General features: G+C 47.5%; 1 protein-coding gene across 2 annotated transcripts in view; it reads right to left on the minus strand.

Moving 5' to 3' along the window:
- Positions 1-16,774, minus strand: part of MED13L (mediator complex subunit 13L) — a 467,040-nt gene that overhangs the window by 21,230 nt on the left and 429,036 nt on the right. For both annotated transcript variants that reach the window (XM_063913297.1, XM_063913296.1), the window contains exons 25-26: positions 4,214-4,356; positions 3,977-4,135 (exon numbers count right to left, since the gene is read on the minus strand). In XM_063913297.1, coding sequence (XP_063769367.1) covers positions 3,977-4,135; positions 4,214-4,356 — 302 coding nt within the window. The remainder of the gene's footprint in view (positions 1-3,976; positions 4,136-4,213; positions 4,357-16,774) is intronic.

The raw sequence follows: 16,774 nt of genomic DNA on the forward strand, positions 1-16,774 counted from the left end.
ACGGCGGGGGGGAGACGCCTCGAATTTCAGCCTGTACCCCTGAGATACTACTTGAAGGATCCAGGGATCCACCTGTGAGCGAGCCCACTGATCGCTGAAATTTTTGAGGCGGCCCCCCACCGTACCTGGCTACGCCTGTGGCGCCCCCGCGTCATGCGGTGGACTCAGAGGAAGCGGGGGAAGAATTTTGATTCTGGGAACTGGCTGACTGGTGCAGCTTTTTCCCTCTTCCCTCGTCTCTGTGCAGAAAGGAAGCGCCTTTGACCCGCTTGCTTTTCTGAAGCCGAAAGGACTGTACCTGATAATACAGTGCTTTCTTAGGCTGTGAGGAAACCTGAGGTAAAAAATTTTCTTCCCAGCTGTTGCTGTGGATACGAGGTCCCAGAGACCATCCCCAAACAATTCCTCACCCTTATAAGGCTCTATGTGCCTTTTAAAGTCAGCATCACCTGTCCAGTGTCGGGTCTCTAATACCCTCCTGACAGAATGGACATTGCATTAATTCTGGATGCCAGCCGGCAAAATATCCCTCTGTGCATCCCTCATATATAAGACGACGTCTTATGTTCGCAAAATAGTATCCCTGTTTGACAGGGTTAAAGACCACGCTGCAGCAGCACTATCTGCAGGTCTCAGTCTACTACCTGAGTGTGTAAATACAGACTTCAGGATAGCCTCCTGCTTTTTATCAGCAGGTACCTTCAAAGTGGCCGTATCCTAAGACGGCAGTGCCACCTTTTTTGACAAACGTGTGAGCGCCTTATCCACCCTAGGGGATATCTCCCAGCGTAACTTATCCTCTGGCGGGAAAAGGTACGCCATCAGTAACTTTTTAGAAATTATCAGTTTCTTATCGGGGGAACCCACGCTTTTTCACACTTCATTCACTCATTGGATGGGGGAACAAAACACTGCCTGCTTTTTCTCCCCAAACATAAAACCCTTTTTTAGTGGTACTTGGGTTAATGTCAGAAATGTGTAACACATTTTTTATTGCCGGGATCATGTAACGGATGTTCCTAGTGGATTGTGTATAAGTCTCAACCTCGTCGACACTGGAGTCAGACTCCGTGTCGACATCTGTGTCTGCCATCTGAGGGAGCGGGCGTTTTTGAGCCCCTGATGGCCTTTGAGACGCCTGGGCAGGCGCGGGCTGAGAAGCCGGCTGTCCCATAGCTGTTACGTCCTCCAGCCTTTTATGTAAGGAGTTGACACTGTCGGTTAATACCTTCCACCTATCCATCCACTCTGGTGTCGGCCCATAGGGGGCGACATCCCATTTATCGGCATCTGCTCCGCCTCCACATAAGCCTCCTCATCAAACATGTCGACACAGCCGTACCGACACACCGCACACACACAGGGAATGCTCTGACTGAGGACAGGACCCCACACAGCCCTTTGGGGAGACAGAGAGAGAGTATGCCAGCACACACCAGAGCGCTATATAATGTAGGGATAAACACTATCACTGAGTGAATTTTCCCCAATAGCTGCTTGTATAAACAATATTGCGCCTAAATTTTGTGCCCCCCCTCTCTTTTTAACCCTTTGAGCCTGAAAACTACAGGGGAGAGCCTGGGGAGCTGTCTTCCAGCTACACTGTGAAGAGAAAATGGCGCCAGTGTGCCAAGGGAGATAGCTCCGCCCCTTTTTCGTGGACTTTTCTCCCGCTTTTTTATGGATTCTGGCAGGAGTAATTATCACATATATAGCCTCTGGGGCTATATATTGTGATTATTTTGCCAGCCAAGGTGTTTTTATTGCTGCTCAGGGCGCCCCCCCCCAGCGCCCTGCACCCTCTGTGACCGAAGTGTGTATGAGGAGCAATGGCGCACAGCTGCAGTGCTGTGCGCTACCTTGGTGAAGACTGAAGTCTTCTGCCGCCGATTTTCCGGACCATCTTAATGCTTCTGGCTCTGTAAGGGGGACGGCGGCGCGGCTCCGGGAACGAACACCAAGGACGGGTCCTGCGGTCGATCCCTCTGGAGCTAATGGTGTCCAAGCTAGCTGCAAGCAGGTAGGTTCGCTTCTTCTCCCCTTAGTCCCTCGTTGCAGTGAGCCTTTTGCCAGCAGGTCTCACTGTAAAATAAAAAACCTAACATATACTTTCTTTCTAGGAGCTCAGGAGAGCCCCTAGTGTGCATCCAGCTCGGCCGGGCACAGAAATCTAACTGGGGTCTGGAGGAGGGGCATAGAGGGAGGAGCCAGTGCACACCAGGTAGTACCTAATCTTTCTTTTAGAGTGCCCAGTCTCCTGCGGAGCCCGTCTATTCCCCATGGTCCTTACGGAGTTCCCAGCATCCACTAGGACGTCAGAGAAAACCCCTGTATGATAAACCCCAGATTTCAATTTTATTCATCAGTTCACAAGACTTCCAATCTTGAGGTTGTGGCCAGTGGGGAACTCTCACATTGTTCCATTTTGGAATAAAGTACTTCAAGTTTTGAAATTTCTCTCTGTTCTTCCGCTTTCTTTAGAACCCATGGGTAGTTCGATTGGTTCGCCCTTTTCAAGATATTGATCCACCCTTAAATAAATTATTTTCGCACATTCTAGCTGCAGCTAAATCTTTAAAAGCCAGACATTGGAAATCCCCAAATGCTCCTACAATTCATGCCCTACATAACTATATCTAGTTCATCGCAAACATGGAGAAAATTACTTATTACTTACATGATTGGCCCCATAAATTAAACTAGTCTGGGCTCCATGGTTGCTTAAAATGCCTCAATCTAAATATCAGTTGACTGAACCGGACGGGAATCTCCTGCCTCGTTTGATGGGCTGTCCCTGGGTCCTCCCTCCGGCCATCTCTTTTATCACTACAGTAAGTTCTTGCTCTATTAGCACTACCATGGCTGTATGCCCTATGTTGTTTCACCTTGTAATCTCTAATCTCTTTACATAAATCTGACCTTGTTTTCTCCTATTTCGCCTTGCCCGTTTCTTTCCTTATCTCTCTTTCTCTTATTTTCTCTACCTCTCTATTAGGTTCTTTACTTCAACAAAATTTCTGTTTTTATGAAAATTGAGGAAAATGTTTATAATCTTTATTGTGCAATTGTCTTTATTGCATTGCACAAACATTTTCTCTTTGAACAAATAAAGAGTTTAAAAATAAAAAAATAAAAAATAAAAAAAAGAGACTTCCAATCTTCAGTAGTCCATTTGGGTGCTTCATATCCCAGATAAACCGCTTTTTCTGTTCACCGGTGGGGGACACTGGAACAATGAGGTACAGATGTAGCAAGGCTCATCTAGCCTGCAGATTGCCGTATTCTCAGCAAATGTGCCTGCAACTAGGACGTGCATGTGCTTCTGAGTACGCACCCCCGTAGAATGACTAGGAGCAGCGTGTGTCCGTGCCACAGACTAGATGTGCATGGCTACATCTGTATAGGCAGTGTTGTGGGTAGCTAGGCACTTAAACTAAAACAACCAGTTAATCCTAGGTTCCCCACTACACTGTGGCTGTAGCCTGAAACTTTTTTCAAATGGGCAGTTTTCTTTGTTAGGCTTTATTTAGTCTCATTTTGTGTAAATTTCAAAAATGATTTGGTGCAGTCTATTACCTATATTGGGATCGTCCCTATGGGGAACCGCCACAACCGCTGCAGGGCCATGTCTGCCCACCGACCCCCCCCTCCCGAATTCTCAGCAATGTGACAACAAATAATCCCGAACCCCTTCCTCACATAGACACCAAATTAATGACAGAGTCAGAGAAGCTGGAAATCGCTTGACAATGGGATGTACATATTGAGCAGGAATGCATATTAAAGAAATCAATTAAAATAATAAAAACCATTTTATCAGTTTCAGCACTCATTGAAGCTTGCACAGACATTTCTGTATGTAATATGGTGTTCTCCCTTTACAGGGCAAGTAACATATTAGAAGAACAAAATAAGAACAATTACTGTTTGAAATCTCCAAGTGTAACTTAAGTATATCGCCATTAGACACATTTACCTGGCATCACATTAAAGGATCCCTGTGGCTCCATGGCTACAAGACAGGCACTAAGAATAGATGGTGCGTCAACAGCGGAGATGCCACACATTCTGCATGCTTCCTTTAGCTGACGACTAATGTTCTGTAGGGAGCACTCGCCGAGTAAAATACTCCAATCTGAAACAAAACACAAGTGGTTAGAAGTAGTAATATTGTGTTCCACACTACAAAAACACATTTTCTTTAGATACATACCTTTCAATTCACCATGACCCAGTCTCCCTAGGCGCCCAATCACTACTCTCCAAGGCAATGATGTCATCTGCATTATGCCTACACACCACTCCCATAACTTCTGCAATCCAATTTTTCTTGCTGAAACCTTGCTCCTTCGAAACCTAAGGGATTACAGGTAACAATTGTACTGATTCTATTAAATCATGTGTTGCCTAGCTTTTCCCACCATAGAAAAGTAAAGACTGGTATTGCTATAGCAGATCTTTAATTTCCAGCCAGAGCAGATCATAACAGTCAGTCCTGATGTCCATCCAACAGTTCAACAGTAACATAGTAAGAGTTTAAATGGGAGATGTACTAAACAGTGAAAAGAGTGAATAAGTGAGCCAGTGGAGAAGATGCTCATGGCAACCAATCAGTAATGAAGTAACATTTATAATTTGCATACTATAAAATTATACAGAGCAGCTGATTGGTTGCCATAGGCAACTTCTCAACTGGTTCATTTCTCCACTGCTTAGTACATCTCCCCCTTAGGCATTTATTTCAGAGAAGTGATACTCGATCTACAATAAGAGGATTTTGGTTCTTACCGATAAATCCATTTCTCTGAATCCTCTAGGGGACACTGGAGCATTCCATTAGACATTAGGGGTGTGAAGCTTGCAACCGGAGGTGTGGCACAATCTAAAATTAGCATTGTCTGCACAGCCGGCTCCTCCCCCTTCACATCCCTCCTCCCTCAATTTGGAAAATTTGACTGAGAGAATAGGACATGATACTAGAGCACATGGCGAGGAACCGAACCGTACAACCTAACAAACAGCAGCCAAGTAACTTAACCGAGAAACCAACGCTGTTTGTACGAACCGTTTCACCAAGAACTTTGAATCCAGCAGGCCGACAGCACCAAGGCGGGCGTCCAGTGTCCCCTAGAGGATTCAGAGAAATGGATTTATCGGTAAGTACCAAAAATAAGAATTTACTTACCGATAATTCTATTTCTCGGAGTCCGTAGTGGATGCTGGGGTTCCTGAAAGGACCATGGGGAATAGCGGCTCCGCAGGAGACAGGGCACAAAAAGTAAAGCTTTAGGATCAGGTGGTGTGCACTGGCTCCTCCCCCTATGACCCTCCTCCAAGCCTCAGTTAGGATACTGTGCCCGGACGAGCGTACACAATAAGGAAGGATTTTGAATCCCGGGTAAGACTCATACCAGCCACACCAATCACACTGTACAACCTGTGATCTGAACCCAGTTAACAGTATGATAACAGCGGAGCCTCTGAAAAGATGGCTCACAACAATAATAACCCGATTTCTGTAACTATGTACAAGTATTGCAGATAATCCGCACTTGGGATGGGCGCCCAGCATCCACTACGGACTCCGAGAAATAGAATTATCGGTAAGTAAATTCTTATTTTCTCTATCGTCCTAGTGGATGCTGGGGTTCCTGAAAGGACCATGGGGATAATACCAAAGCTCCCAAACGGACGGGAGAGTGCGGATGACTCTGCAGCACCGAATGAGAGAACTCCAGGTCCTCCTTAGCCAGGGTATCAAATTTGTAGAATTTAGCAAACGTGTTTGCCCCTGACCAAGTAGCTGCTCGGCAAAGTTGTAAAGCCGAGACCCCTCGGGCAGCCGCCCAAGATAAGCCCACCTTCCTTGTGGAATGGGCATTTACATATTTTGGCTGTGGCAGGCCTGCCACAGAATGTGCAAGCTGAATTGTATTACACATCCAACTAGCAATAGTCTGCTTAGAAGCAAGAGCACCCAGTTTGTTGGGTGCATACAGGATAACAGCAAGTCAGTTTTCCTGACTCCAGCCGTCCTGGAACCTATATTTACAGGGCCCTGACAACATCTAGCAACCTGGAGTCCTCCAAGTCCCTAGTAGGCGCAAGGCACCAAAATAAGCTGGTTCAGGTGAAACACTGACACCACCTTAGGGAGAGAACTGGGGACGAGTCCGCAGCTCTGCCCTGTCCAAATGGACAACCAGATATGGGCTTTTTTGAGAAAAAAACCACCAATTTGACACTCGCCTGGTCCAGGCCAGGGCCAAGAGCATGGTCACTTTTCATGTGAGATGCTTCAAATCCACAGATTTGACTGGTTTTAAACCAATGTGATTTGAGGAATCCCAGAACTACGTTGAGATCCCACAGTGCCACTGGAGGCACAAAAGGGGGTTGTATATGCAATACTCCCTTGACAAACTTCTGGACTTCAGGAACTGAAGCCACTTCTTTCTGGAAGAAAATCGACAGGGCCGAAATTTGAACCTTAATGGACCCCAATTTGAGGCCCATAGACACTCCTGTTTGCAGGAAATGCAGGAATCGACCGAGTTGAAATTTCTTCGTGGGGCCTTTCTGGCCTCACACCACGCAACATATTTTTGCCACATGTGGTGATAATGTTGTGCGGTCACCTCCTTTCTGGCTTTGACCAGGGTAGGAATGACCTCTTCCGGAATGCCTTTTTCCCTTAGGATCCGGCGTTCCACCGCCATACCGTCAAACGCAGCTGCGGTAAGTCTTGGAACAGACATGGTACTTGCTGAAACAAGTCCCTTCTTAGCGGCAGAGGCCATAAGTCCTCTGTGAGCATCTCTTGAAGTTCCGGGTACCAAGTCCTTCTTGGCCAATCCGGAGCCATGAGTATAGTTCTTACTCCTCTACGTCTTATAAGTCTCAGTACCTTAGGTATGAGAAGCAGAGGATGGAACACATACACCGACTGGTACATCCATGGTGTTACCAGAACGTCCACAGCTATTGCCTGAGGGTCTCTTAACCTGGCGCAATACCTGTCCCGTTTTTTGTTCAGACGGGACGCCATCATGTCCACCTTTGGTATTTCCCAACGGTTTACAATCATGTGGAAAACTTCCCGATGAAGTTTCCACTCTGCCGGGTGGAGGTCGTGCCTGCTGAGGAAGTCTGCTTCCCAGTTTCCATTCCCGGAATGAAACACTGCTGACAGTGCTATCACATGATTTTCCGCCCAGCGAAAAGTCCTTGCAGTTTTTGCCATTGCCCTCCTGCTTCTTGTGCCGCCCTGTCTATTTACGTGGGCGACTGCCGTGATGTTTTTCCCACTGGATCAATACCGGCTGACCTTGAAGCAGAGGTCTTGCTAAGCTTAGAGAATTATAAATTTACCCTTAGCTCCAGTATATTTATGTGGAGAAAAGTCTCCAGACTTGATCACACTCCCTGGAAATTTTTTCCTTGTGTGACTGCTCCCCAGCCTCTCGGGCTGGCCTCCGTGGTCACCAGCATCCAATCCTGAATGCCGAATCTGCGGCCCTCTAGAAGATGAGCACTCTGTAACCACCACAGGAGAGACACCCTTGTCCTTGGATATAGGGTTATCCGCTGATGCATCTGAAGATGCGATCCGGACCATTTGTCCAGTAGATCCCACTGAAAAATTCTTGCGTGAAATCTGCCGAATGGAATTGCTTCGTAGGAAGTCACCATCTTTACCAGGACCCTTGTGCAATGATGCACTGATTTTAGGAGGTTCCTGACTAGCTCGGATAACTCCCTGGCTTTCTCTTCCGGGAGAAACACCTTTTTCTGGACTGTGTCCAGAATCATCCCTAGGCACAGCAGACTTGTCGTCGGGATCAGCTGCGATTTTGGAATATTTAGAATCCACCCGTGCTGTTGTAGCAGTATCCGAGATAGTGCTACTCCGACCTCCAACTGTTCCCTGGACTTTGCCCTTATCAGGAGATCGTCCAAGTAAGGGATAATTAAGACGCCTTTTCTTCGAAGAAGAATCATCATTTCGGCCATTACCTTGGTAAAGACCCGGGGTGCCGTGGACAATCCAAACGGCAGCGTCTGAAACTGATAGTGACAGTTCTGTACCACGAACCTGAGGTACCCTTAGTGAGAAGGGCAAATTTTGGACATGGAGGTAAGCATCCCTGATGTCTCGGGACACTATATAGTCCCCTTCTTCGTGGTTCGTTATCACTGCTCTGAGTGACTCCATCTTGATTTGAACCTTTGTAAGTGTTCAAATTTTTTTAGATTTAGAATAGGTCTCACCTAGCCTTCTGGCTTCAGTACCACAATATAATGTGGAATAATACCCCTTTTCTTGTTGTAGGAGGGGTAATTTGATTATCACCTGCTGGGAATACAGCTTGTGAATTGTTTCCCATACTGCCTCCTTGTCGGAGGGAGACCTTGGTAAACCAGACTTCAGGAGCCTGCGAAGGGGAAACGTCTCGACATTCCAATCTGTACCCCTGGGATACTACATGTAGGATCCAGGGGTCCTGTACGGTCCCAGCGTCATGCTGAGAGCTTGGCAGAAGCGGTGGAACGCTTCTGTTCCTGGGAATGGGCTGCCTGCTGCAGTCTTCTTCCCTTTCCTCTATCCCTGGGCAGATATGACTCTTATAGGGACGAAAGGACTGAGGCTGAAAAGACGGTGTCTTTTTCTGCAGAGATGTGACTTAGGGTAAAAACGGTGGATTTTCCAGCAGTTGCCGTGGCCACCAGGTCCGATGGACCGACCCCAAATAACTCCTCTTCCTTTATACGGCAATACACCTTTGTGCCGTTTGGAATCTGCATCACCTGACCACTGTCGTGTCCATAAACATCTTCTGGCAGATATGGACATCGCACTTACTCTTGATGCCAGAGTGCAAATATCCCTCTGTGCATCTCGCATATATAGAAAATGCATCCTTTAAATGCTCTATAGTCAATAAAATACTGTCCCTGTCAAGGGTATCAATATTTTTAGTCAGGGAATCCGACCAAGCCACCCCAGCTCTGCACATCCAGGCTGAGGCGATCGCTGGTCGCAGTATAACACCAGTATGTGTGTATATACTTTTTATGATATTTTCCAGCCTCCTGTCAGCTGGCTCCTTGAGGACGGCCCTATCTATAGACGGTACCGCCACTTGTTTTGATAAGCGTGTGAGCGCCTTATCCACCCTAAGGGGTGTTTCCCAACGCGCCCTAACTTCTGGCGGGAAAGGGTATACCGCCCATAATTTTCTATCGGGGGGAACCCACGCATCATCACACACTTCATTTAATTTATCTGATTCAGGAAAAACTACGGTAGTTTTTTCACATCCCACATAATACCCTCTTTTGTGGTACTTGTAGTATCAGAAATATGTAACACCTCCATCATTGCCCTTAACGTGTGGCCCTAATAAGGAATACGTTTGTTTATTCACCGTCGACACTGGATTCCGTGTCTGTGTCTGTGTCGACCGACTAAAGTAAACGGGCGTTTTAAAAACCCCTGACAGTGTTTCAGAGACGTCTGGACCGGTACTAATTGTTTGTCGGCCGTCTCATGTCGTCAACCGACCTTGCAGCGTGTTGACATTATCACGTAATTCCCTAAATAAGCCATCCATTCCGGTGTCGACTCCCTAGAGAGTGACATCACCATTACAGGCAATTGCTCCGCCTCCTCACCAACATCGTCCTCATACATGTCGACACACACGTACCGACACACAGCACACACACAGGGAATGCTCTGATAGAGGACAGGACCCACTAGCCCTTTGGAGAGACAGAGGGAGAGTTTGCCAGCACACACCAAAAACGCTATAATTATATAGGGACAACCTTATATAAGTGTTTTCCCTTATAGCATCTTTTATATATTTCTAACGCCAAATTAGAGCCCCCCCTCTCTGTTTTAACCCTGTTTCTGTAGTGCAGTGCAGGGGAGAGCCTGGGAGCCTTCCCTCCAGCCTTTCTGTGAGGGAAAATGGCGCTGTGTGCTGAGGAGATAGGCCCCGCCCCTTTTTCGGCGGGCTCGTCTCCCGCTCTTTAATGGATTCTGGCAGGGGTTAAATATCTCCATATAGCCCCCGGAGGCTATATGTGAGGTATTTTTAGCCAAAAAAGGTTTTCATTTGCCTCCCAGGGCGCCCCCCTCCCAGCGCCCTGCACCCTCAGTGACTGCCGTGTGAAGTGTGCTGAGAGGAAATGGCGCACAGCTGCAGTGCTGTGCGCTACCTTAAGAAGACTGAGGAGTCTTCTGCCGCCGATTCTGGACCTCTTCTCGTTTCAGCATCTGCAAGGGGGCCGGCGGCGAGGCTCCGGTGACCATCCAGGCTGTACCTGTGATCGTCCCTCTGGAGCTAATGTCCAGTAGCCAAAGAAGCCAATCCATCCTGCACGCAGGTGAGTTCACTTCTTCTCCCCTAAGTCCCTCGTTGCAGTGATCCTGTTGCCAGCAGGACTCACTGTAAAATAAAAAACCTAAGCTAAACTTTTCTAAGCAGCTCTTTAGGAGAGCCACCTAGATTGCACCCTTCTCGGCCGGGCACAAAAATCTAACTGAGGCTTGGAGGAGGGTCATAGGGGGAGGAGCCAGTGCACACCACCTGATCCTAAAGCTTTACTTTTTGTGCCCTGTCTCCTGCGGAGCCGCTATTCCCCATGGTCCTTTCAGGAACCCCAGCATCCACTAGGACGATAGAGAAATCCTCTTTTCTCTTTCATCCACTAGGGGACACTGGAGCATTCCATTAGACATTAGGGGACGTCCCAAAGTTAACCCCCAGGGAGGGAGTGCGGTCGGTTGTCTGCAAAACCAAACATCCGAACATAGAGTCGCCGGACTCAAAGGTATCAAACTTGCAAAAGCACGCGAATGCGTGGGCTGAAGACCACGTTGCCGCTCCGCAAAAGTTGAGCAGTGGAAGCACCCTGGCCACCGCCCACGAGGCATCCACCAATCGGGTGGTAGGAGCACCCGTCTGAACCCGAACCTGTTTTCCACAGGAATTATAAGCTTTCCGAATGGCAAGTCCAAGCCATCGAGACAAAGACCGCTGAGATGCTGGCCAACCCTTCTTAGGTCCAGCCTGAAGAACAAACGAATGGTCTGACCTTCCGAAGGATGACGTAACCTGTACGTATACCCGTAAAGCTCGGACAACATCCAAGGACACGTCCCCATCTGCAAGACCCCGGAAGGATGGGACCATAATGGGCTGGTTTACGTGAAATCCCAAAACAACCCTAGGCAGGAGTTCTGCCCTATCCTCCTGAAAAGTCCAAACGGGGCTCTTGCACTAAGGCACGCAACATAAAAAAAACCCTGGCCGAAGCAAAGGCAAGCAAAAACGTGACCTACCAAGAAAGATATTTCAGGACTGGTTTTGCTAGCGGTTCAAAAGTAGGTGATGTCAAAAACTCCAACACCAAATGTAAGTCCCATGGTGTAGTAGGAGAAAGAAAAGGGGCTGCTATCCGCAGAACCCCCTGTAAAAAGGTTTGACTTCTGCAAGGATGCTAATCGCTGTTGAAATCGGACGGAGAGAACCGAATGCAGAGAGCCCAGCCTCAGTCCTAAATTGAGACCGGCCTGAAGGAAGAGTAGAAGTCTGGATAAGTGGAAGTGCTTCGAATTCCACCCACGTTCTTGACACCAAGCCATGTACCTTTTCCAAATCCTGTAGCAGTACATGGCTGTGACCGGCTACCCAGCGGCAATCATCGTAGGAATGGACGATCGTGGTATACTTCTGTTCCTTAAAATCCGGGATTTTAATAGCCTTGCCGGGAACCACAGCCTGTTTCTGGGAGTTGGAACGGTCCCTGAGATAGCAGGTCCCCTCTCAGGAGAGACCTTCACGGATCTTCCATTAGTAACCCACGCAGGTCTGAGTACTAACTCCTGCGGGACCAATCCGGTGCGATTAGAATCACCGACACTCGCTCTTGTGTCAACCCTACTCAGATCCCTGGGTATGAGTTGGAAAGGTGAAAAAATGGAAACCTTTTTATAACACCAAGAAAATGTTAATGCGTCCACTCCTTCAGCTGCTGGATCACCTGTCCTGGACATCTATCTGGGCAGCTGATGGTATTGTCGAGACGCCATTGGGTCGACCTGAGGTAGGCCCCATCTCACCACCAAGTCGAAATTCCATGGATGGAGGTACCACTCCCATGGATGCACGACCTGGCGACTGAAATAATCCGCATCCCAGTTCTCCACACCTGGAATGAACCCTGCCGAGAGGATGACGTTTCGCCTTTCTGCCCACAACAAAATCTTTTGTGGTTTCCTTTAACGCCATCCCGCTTCTCCATGACCGATTAAGTCTGCCATCGTCGTGACATTGTCCGACTGCATCTTTATGTGTTGACCCATGACTGGGCCTATGGCTAAGAAAAAGGGCCCTGTAAACTGCTCCGAGTTCGAGAATGTGTAAGGGTAGGCTGCTTTCCAGTAGGGTCCATCTGTTCTGAAACTAATGCTCCTCCCAGACGGCACCCCAACCTCTGAGACTGGTGTCTGTTGCAGGATCCCTTCAATCCCGAATGCCGAATCTCTAGCCTGCTGCGAGATTCCTGTGCAACGCCCACCAAATTAAGGAGGTGCATATGCGTGGTGGAAGTCGGATTCTTTGTGCAGAAGCCAGTGTGACCTTGCTCCCTGAGCAATGAGGTTCATCAGTAATGGTCGGGAATGAAATCTGCCTTACTGGGGATCTTCTAAAGATGCCACCAACTTCCCGAGAAATTTCACACAGAGGTGTAGAAAAACCTTTTGTGACCTTAGTACCTGAGCCACTAATCTCTGTAGGTCCAGGACCTTGTTCCTTGGTAGGAATACTTTCAATAGTACCGTGTCCAAGATGAGGCCGAGGAACTGAATCCCTTGAATTGGCATGAGGTTGGATCTCTGTAAATTCACAATCCCCCCATGTGGAATGAGAAATGTATGAGACGTCTGAACATCCCTGACCAACTGGTCCCTAGAGGATGCCTTGATTAGCAGGTCGCCTAGATAAGGACTAATTGTGACTCTCAACAGTCCCGATTCTGCAACCATAAATGCCATGATCTTCGTAAAGAACCTGGGGGTCGATGATAGACCGAACGGCAAGGCCCTCAAATGGTAGCGATCCATCCGCAGTGCGAACCTCAAGTAAGCTTGTTGAAGAGCCCAGATTGGGATAAGCACATATGCATGTTCCAAGCCTGCAATAACCAACTGGATTAATTCCATCTTGAATTAGAAGACACTGAGAGACCGGTTTAAAACGGTTAAATCGAGTCTCGGCCTGCCTGTCCGGATCACATTTTGCACGACAAAAGGATTGGAATAACAAAACCGTTCCTGTTTGAGGGGCGGCCACCGGAATAATGACCTCCGAACGTAGCTAAGTTCCAATTGTTGGCAGTAGCGTTTATAATCTCTTGTCAGCAGGTCCATCCCGCTCTTCTGGTTGCTGCCTGTGAGCGGTCTCTATCTCTGCCCCCACGTACTTGTGTACCGAAACCTCTTCCTGGGGCGTGTAAGGACTGAGAGCCAAAGGAAATACACGCTGGTCCTCAAGAACCTCTCCTAAACTGTGGAGTGGCTCTTGTATAAGGAGTAGGCAGACCAGTGGACGCTGTAGCTTGCGAAATCCTCCTGGCTAACACTGGACCGAAAAACCTCACCTCCTCAAAGGGGATGGAGTCTACCGCCCCTTGGTGTCAGAGTCTCTAGCCGATATGGTTGATGTAGAGATGCGTAATGTCTATAGGTTTGACACAAGTATGAAGCTGAATTTCAATTGTGTCCCGCCAGTTGAGTAATTTCTTTCCAGACCATGCTCCCATGGCCTTGTTAACCCCAAGCGCAGACGACCGTAGGTCTTTGTGCTACGTCTGCTACAAAAATTTACTTTAAAGGTGGGCTCTGCCCCTGAACTTTTTACTTCGTTTCATTAGGTAACGGTAAGATTGTTTTCCTTGACAACCTTCCTGGGAAAACATCCACTACCGGCGGAATCTCCCACTTATCCATTATACCCTTAGGTAGGGGATCAGTTACTAAAAACCCTGTTTTGAAATTGAACACAGTTGTCAGGTTGGTTCCAGGACTCCTCCATTAAAGACTGGAGGGATTTAGGAATGGGAAATGCTGCGGAACGCGCTCTTGGGATTCGAACCATCCGAATCTACTGGCTTCGTCTCTTATTATACCTTAAAGTTTTAGGATCTCAGCTTGTTGTGATGAAATAATCAAGACCTGAGATTGCCGCGTCCTGTGTGGACAATCGGCGTCTAGCTTAGATGCAAACAACTCACCCTTGTGTGTTAATGAGAAAAGCCTCATCCTCTTCCCGTTACAACAGGAATAGGCCTTTTAACTGCCTTGCACATTGTTACCTGCTTGTGCTGGAGGCGTTAACCTGATGAAAAATCCTTTTAATCATCTTGGAGAATCCCGCAGCACTAATTGTTGCGTGCGGGATTCCGGCATCTCATTGGAGATTTTATGTACAAGGTGATAGAGACAGAGCACTGCTCCCAGTTGGAGCTTCCTTCTCTAAGCAGGAGTTGGCCAACCCGCGTGCTTCGTTACAGTTCGTACAAACATAACCGGTCTCTGCCCCCTTGGAGGTCTGTGCTTTAGACCTGTCATTGAAACTCCCTACCAGGGTATTTCGTGGCGCTTTCACCCTTTAAACTAGGAAGAGAAAGGCTGTTAGAAATGACGGAAGCAAAGTTATCGGATCGGGCTGGAAATACTGTTCTTTTTTTATATAGAAACCAGAACAGGCTAAAATTATATTTATAAAAATAAATAAAAAATAAATAAACAAAATGAAAACACCAGCCGACATACAACCCCCAAACCTCAACTGTAACTCCGCTACGATGGGAGAGTTGGGATCCGCTTGCTTTGTTGTATTTTCGTCAGGATCTTTAGAAGAGAAGTCCCTTGAAAATATAAATGGTATGGTAAATTTATTTTGTTCAGGAGATCTCACATTACTGAACATATGTTGTCACCAGCAGAGGGAGTTATTGCTACACCTGAAACTTTTTCTCTTTTGATAGCTATATAAGGGGGGAGGGCTACCCTTCCCCGTAATTGGCGCCAGGGAGGGATAATTAAAATGGCCGACACTGAAAAATTCATGTCACATAGTACTGGCCAGCAATACTCACTACAATAAACTCTATTTTAAAAACAATATGGGTATGCGCGCTGATGTCTGCTGAGCGCCTACCCTTTATGTTACTGCAGAGTCCTGAAACATTTACCCACACACGGCTGAAGGCTCTCCTCAGCCACGCGGAACATTGCAGCCTCTATGGTGCGCGCGCGCGCTACGGGTCCGTCTCACTAAGTCCCGTAGCGGCGCCACTCCAGGTCTTCCTACGCGGCCTTTCTTCAATGGCGATGCACGCCACGGGACCGTTCACCAAGTCCCGTAGCGGTGCCACTGTCTCCCCCGGTAACGCACGCTACGGGACCTCTCACTAAGTCCCGTAGCTGCGCCTTTCTAGTCTCCCCAACGTGGCCTCCTCCACTCAGTCTCGCAGCGGCGCTTCAGTCATCCTGGGTGACCCACGCTACGGGACTTCTCTCACCCCTCCCGTAGCGGCGCCTCTCCTGAGTGCTGAATCTAAAGTGCTGCTGAGCCACAACAGCTCCAATGACCGCATGGGGAGCTAGAGGGGGGGGCTGGAAAAATAAATATGCCACACTAACCTCCAGTGGGGCCTCTCTATGTTAAAAACCCTCATACTCACAGTTGGCGCTGGTAAGGAGATGCAGACTCCTTCAGCCGGAATCATTGTCTCCACTCCTGGACTTTGTACCCCTTTTATTAGGGGGACGCAGCCTTTTCATCTGGTAAAGCCTGCACCCCCTTTTATTTAGGTGGGATCGGGCATTTACCATCCTGTCATCTGAAACCTGCACCATCCCTTTGGTTAGGAGGGATTGGGCTAGTAAAAGCATAAAAATAAAATAAAATAAAATAAATAAATCTTCATGGGAGCAGGAGCTCCCTTCAGTGCCTGTTACCTCCTAGGCACAATTTATCAAACTGAGGGATGAGGGATGTGAAGGGGGAGGAGCCGGCTGTGCAGACAATGCTAATTTTAGATTGTGCCACACCTCCGGTTGCAAGCTTCACACCCCTAATGTCTAATGGAATGCTCCAGTGTCCCCTAGTGGATGAAAGAGAAAAATAGTATGTTTAGGATGACGACTATGGTACAACTATACAGATCTACCCCATGCAAACAGAGTTTAATAAACCAGATAATATACCAAGTTGGGATGCTTAACTAGATTTAGCAGAATAGAAACTTAGAAACTTAATCCAATCGTATTTGAGAATTTGTACCCCATACACATAGGAGGTAATAACACTTAAAAGCAGGATATAAGCTTGGAAAAACTCTTATTCTACATGCTACCATTCCATTCTCTATAAGAAATATCTAAAATCAGATTGCAATATTCATGATTATCAAGAGATCAGAGCTTTGACTTACAAGGGACTGCATATTAACATCATGGTGACTGAACACTACTATAGTAAACAAAAAATATATAACCTTTTCTATATGATGGGAATCACCAGCATGGGGACCCTTATTTAAATGTCAATATTCTTTCTGCAGCAGGATACATTGGTTTTCACAGGAAAACATCAGGGTGTAGAGTGCATCTTGATCCAGTGGCACCAACAGGCTAAAGCTTTAGGCTGTCCCAGGACGCATTGGGGCCTCCTCTATAAACCCCACCTCCAGG

This window comes from Pseudophryne corroboree, chromosome 1, assembly GCF_028390025.1.
Source record: "Pseudophryne corroboree isolate aPseCor3 chromosome 1, aPseCor3.hap2, whole genome shotgun sequence".
Classification (NCBI taxonomy): Eukaryota; Metazoa; Chordata; class Amphibia; order Anura; family Myobatrachidae; genus Pseudophryne; species Pseudophryne corroboree.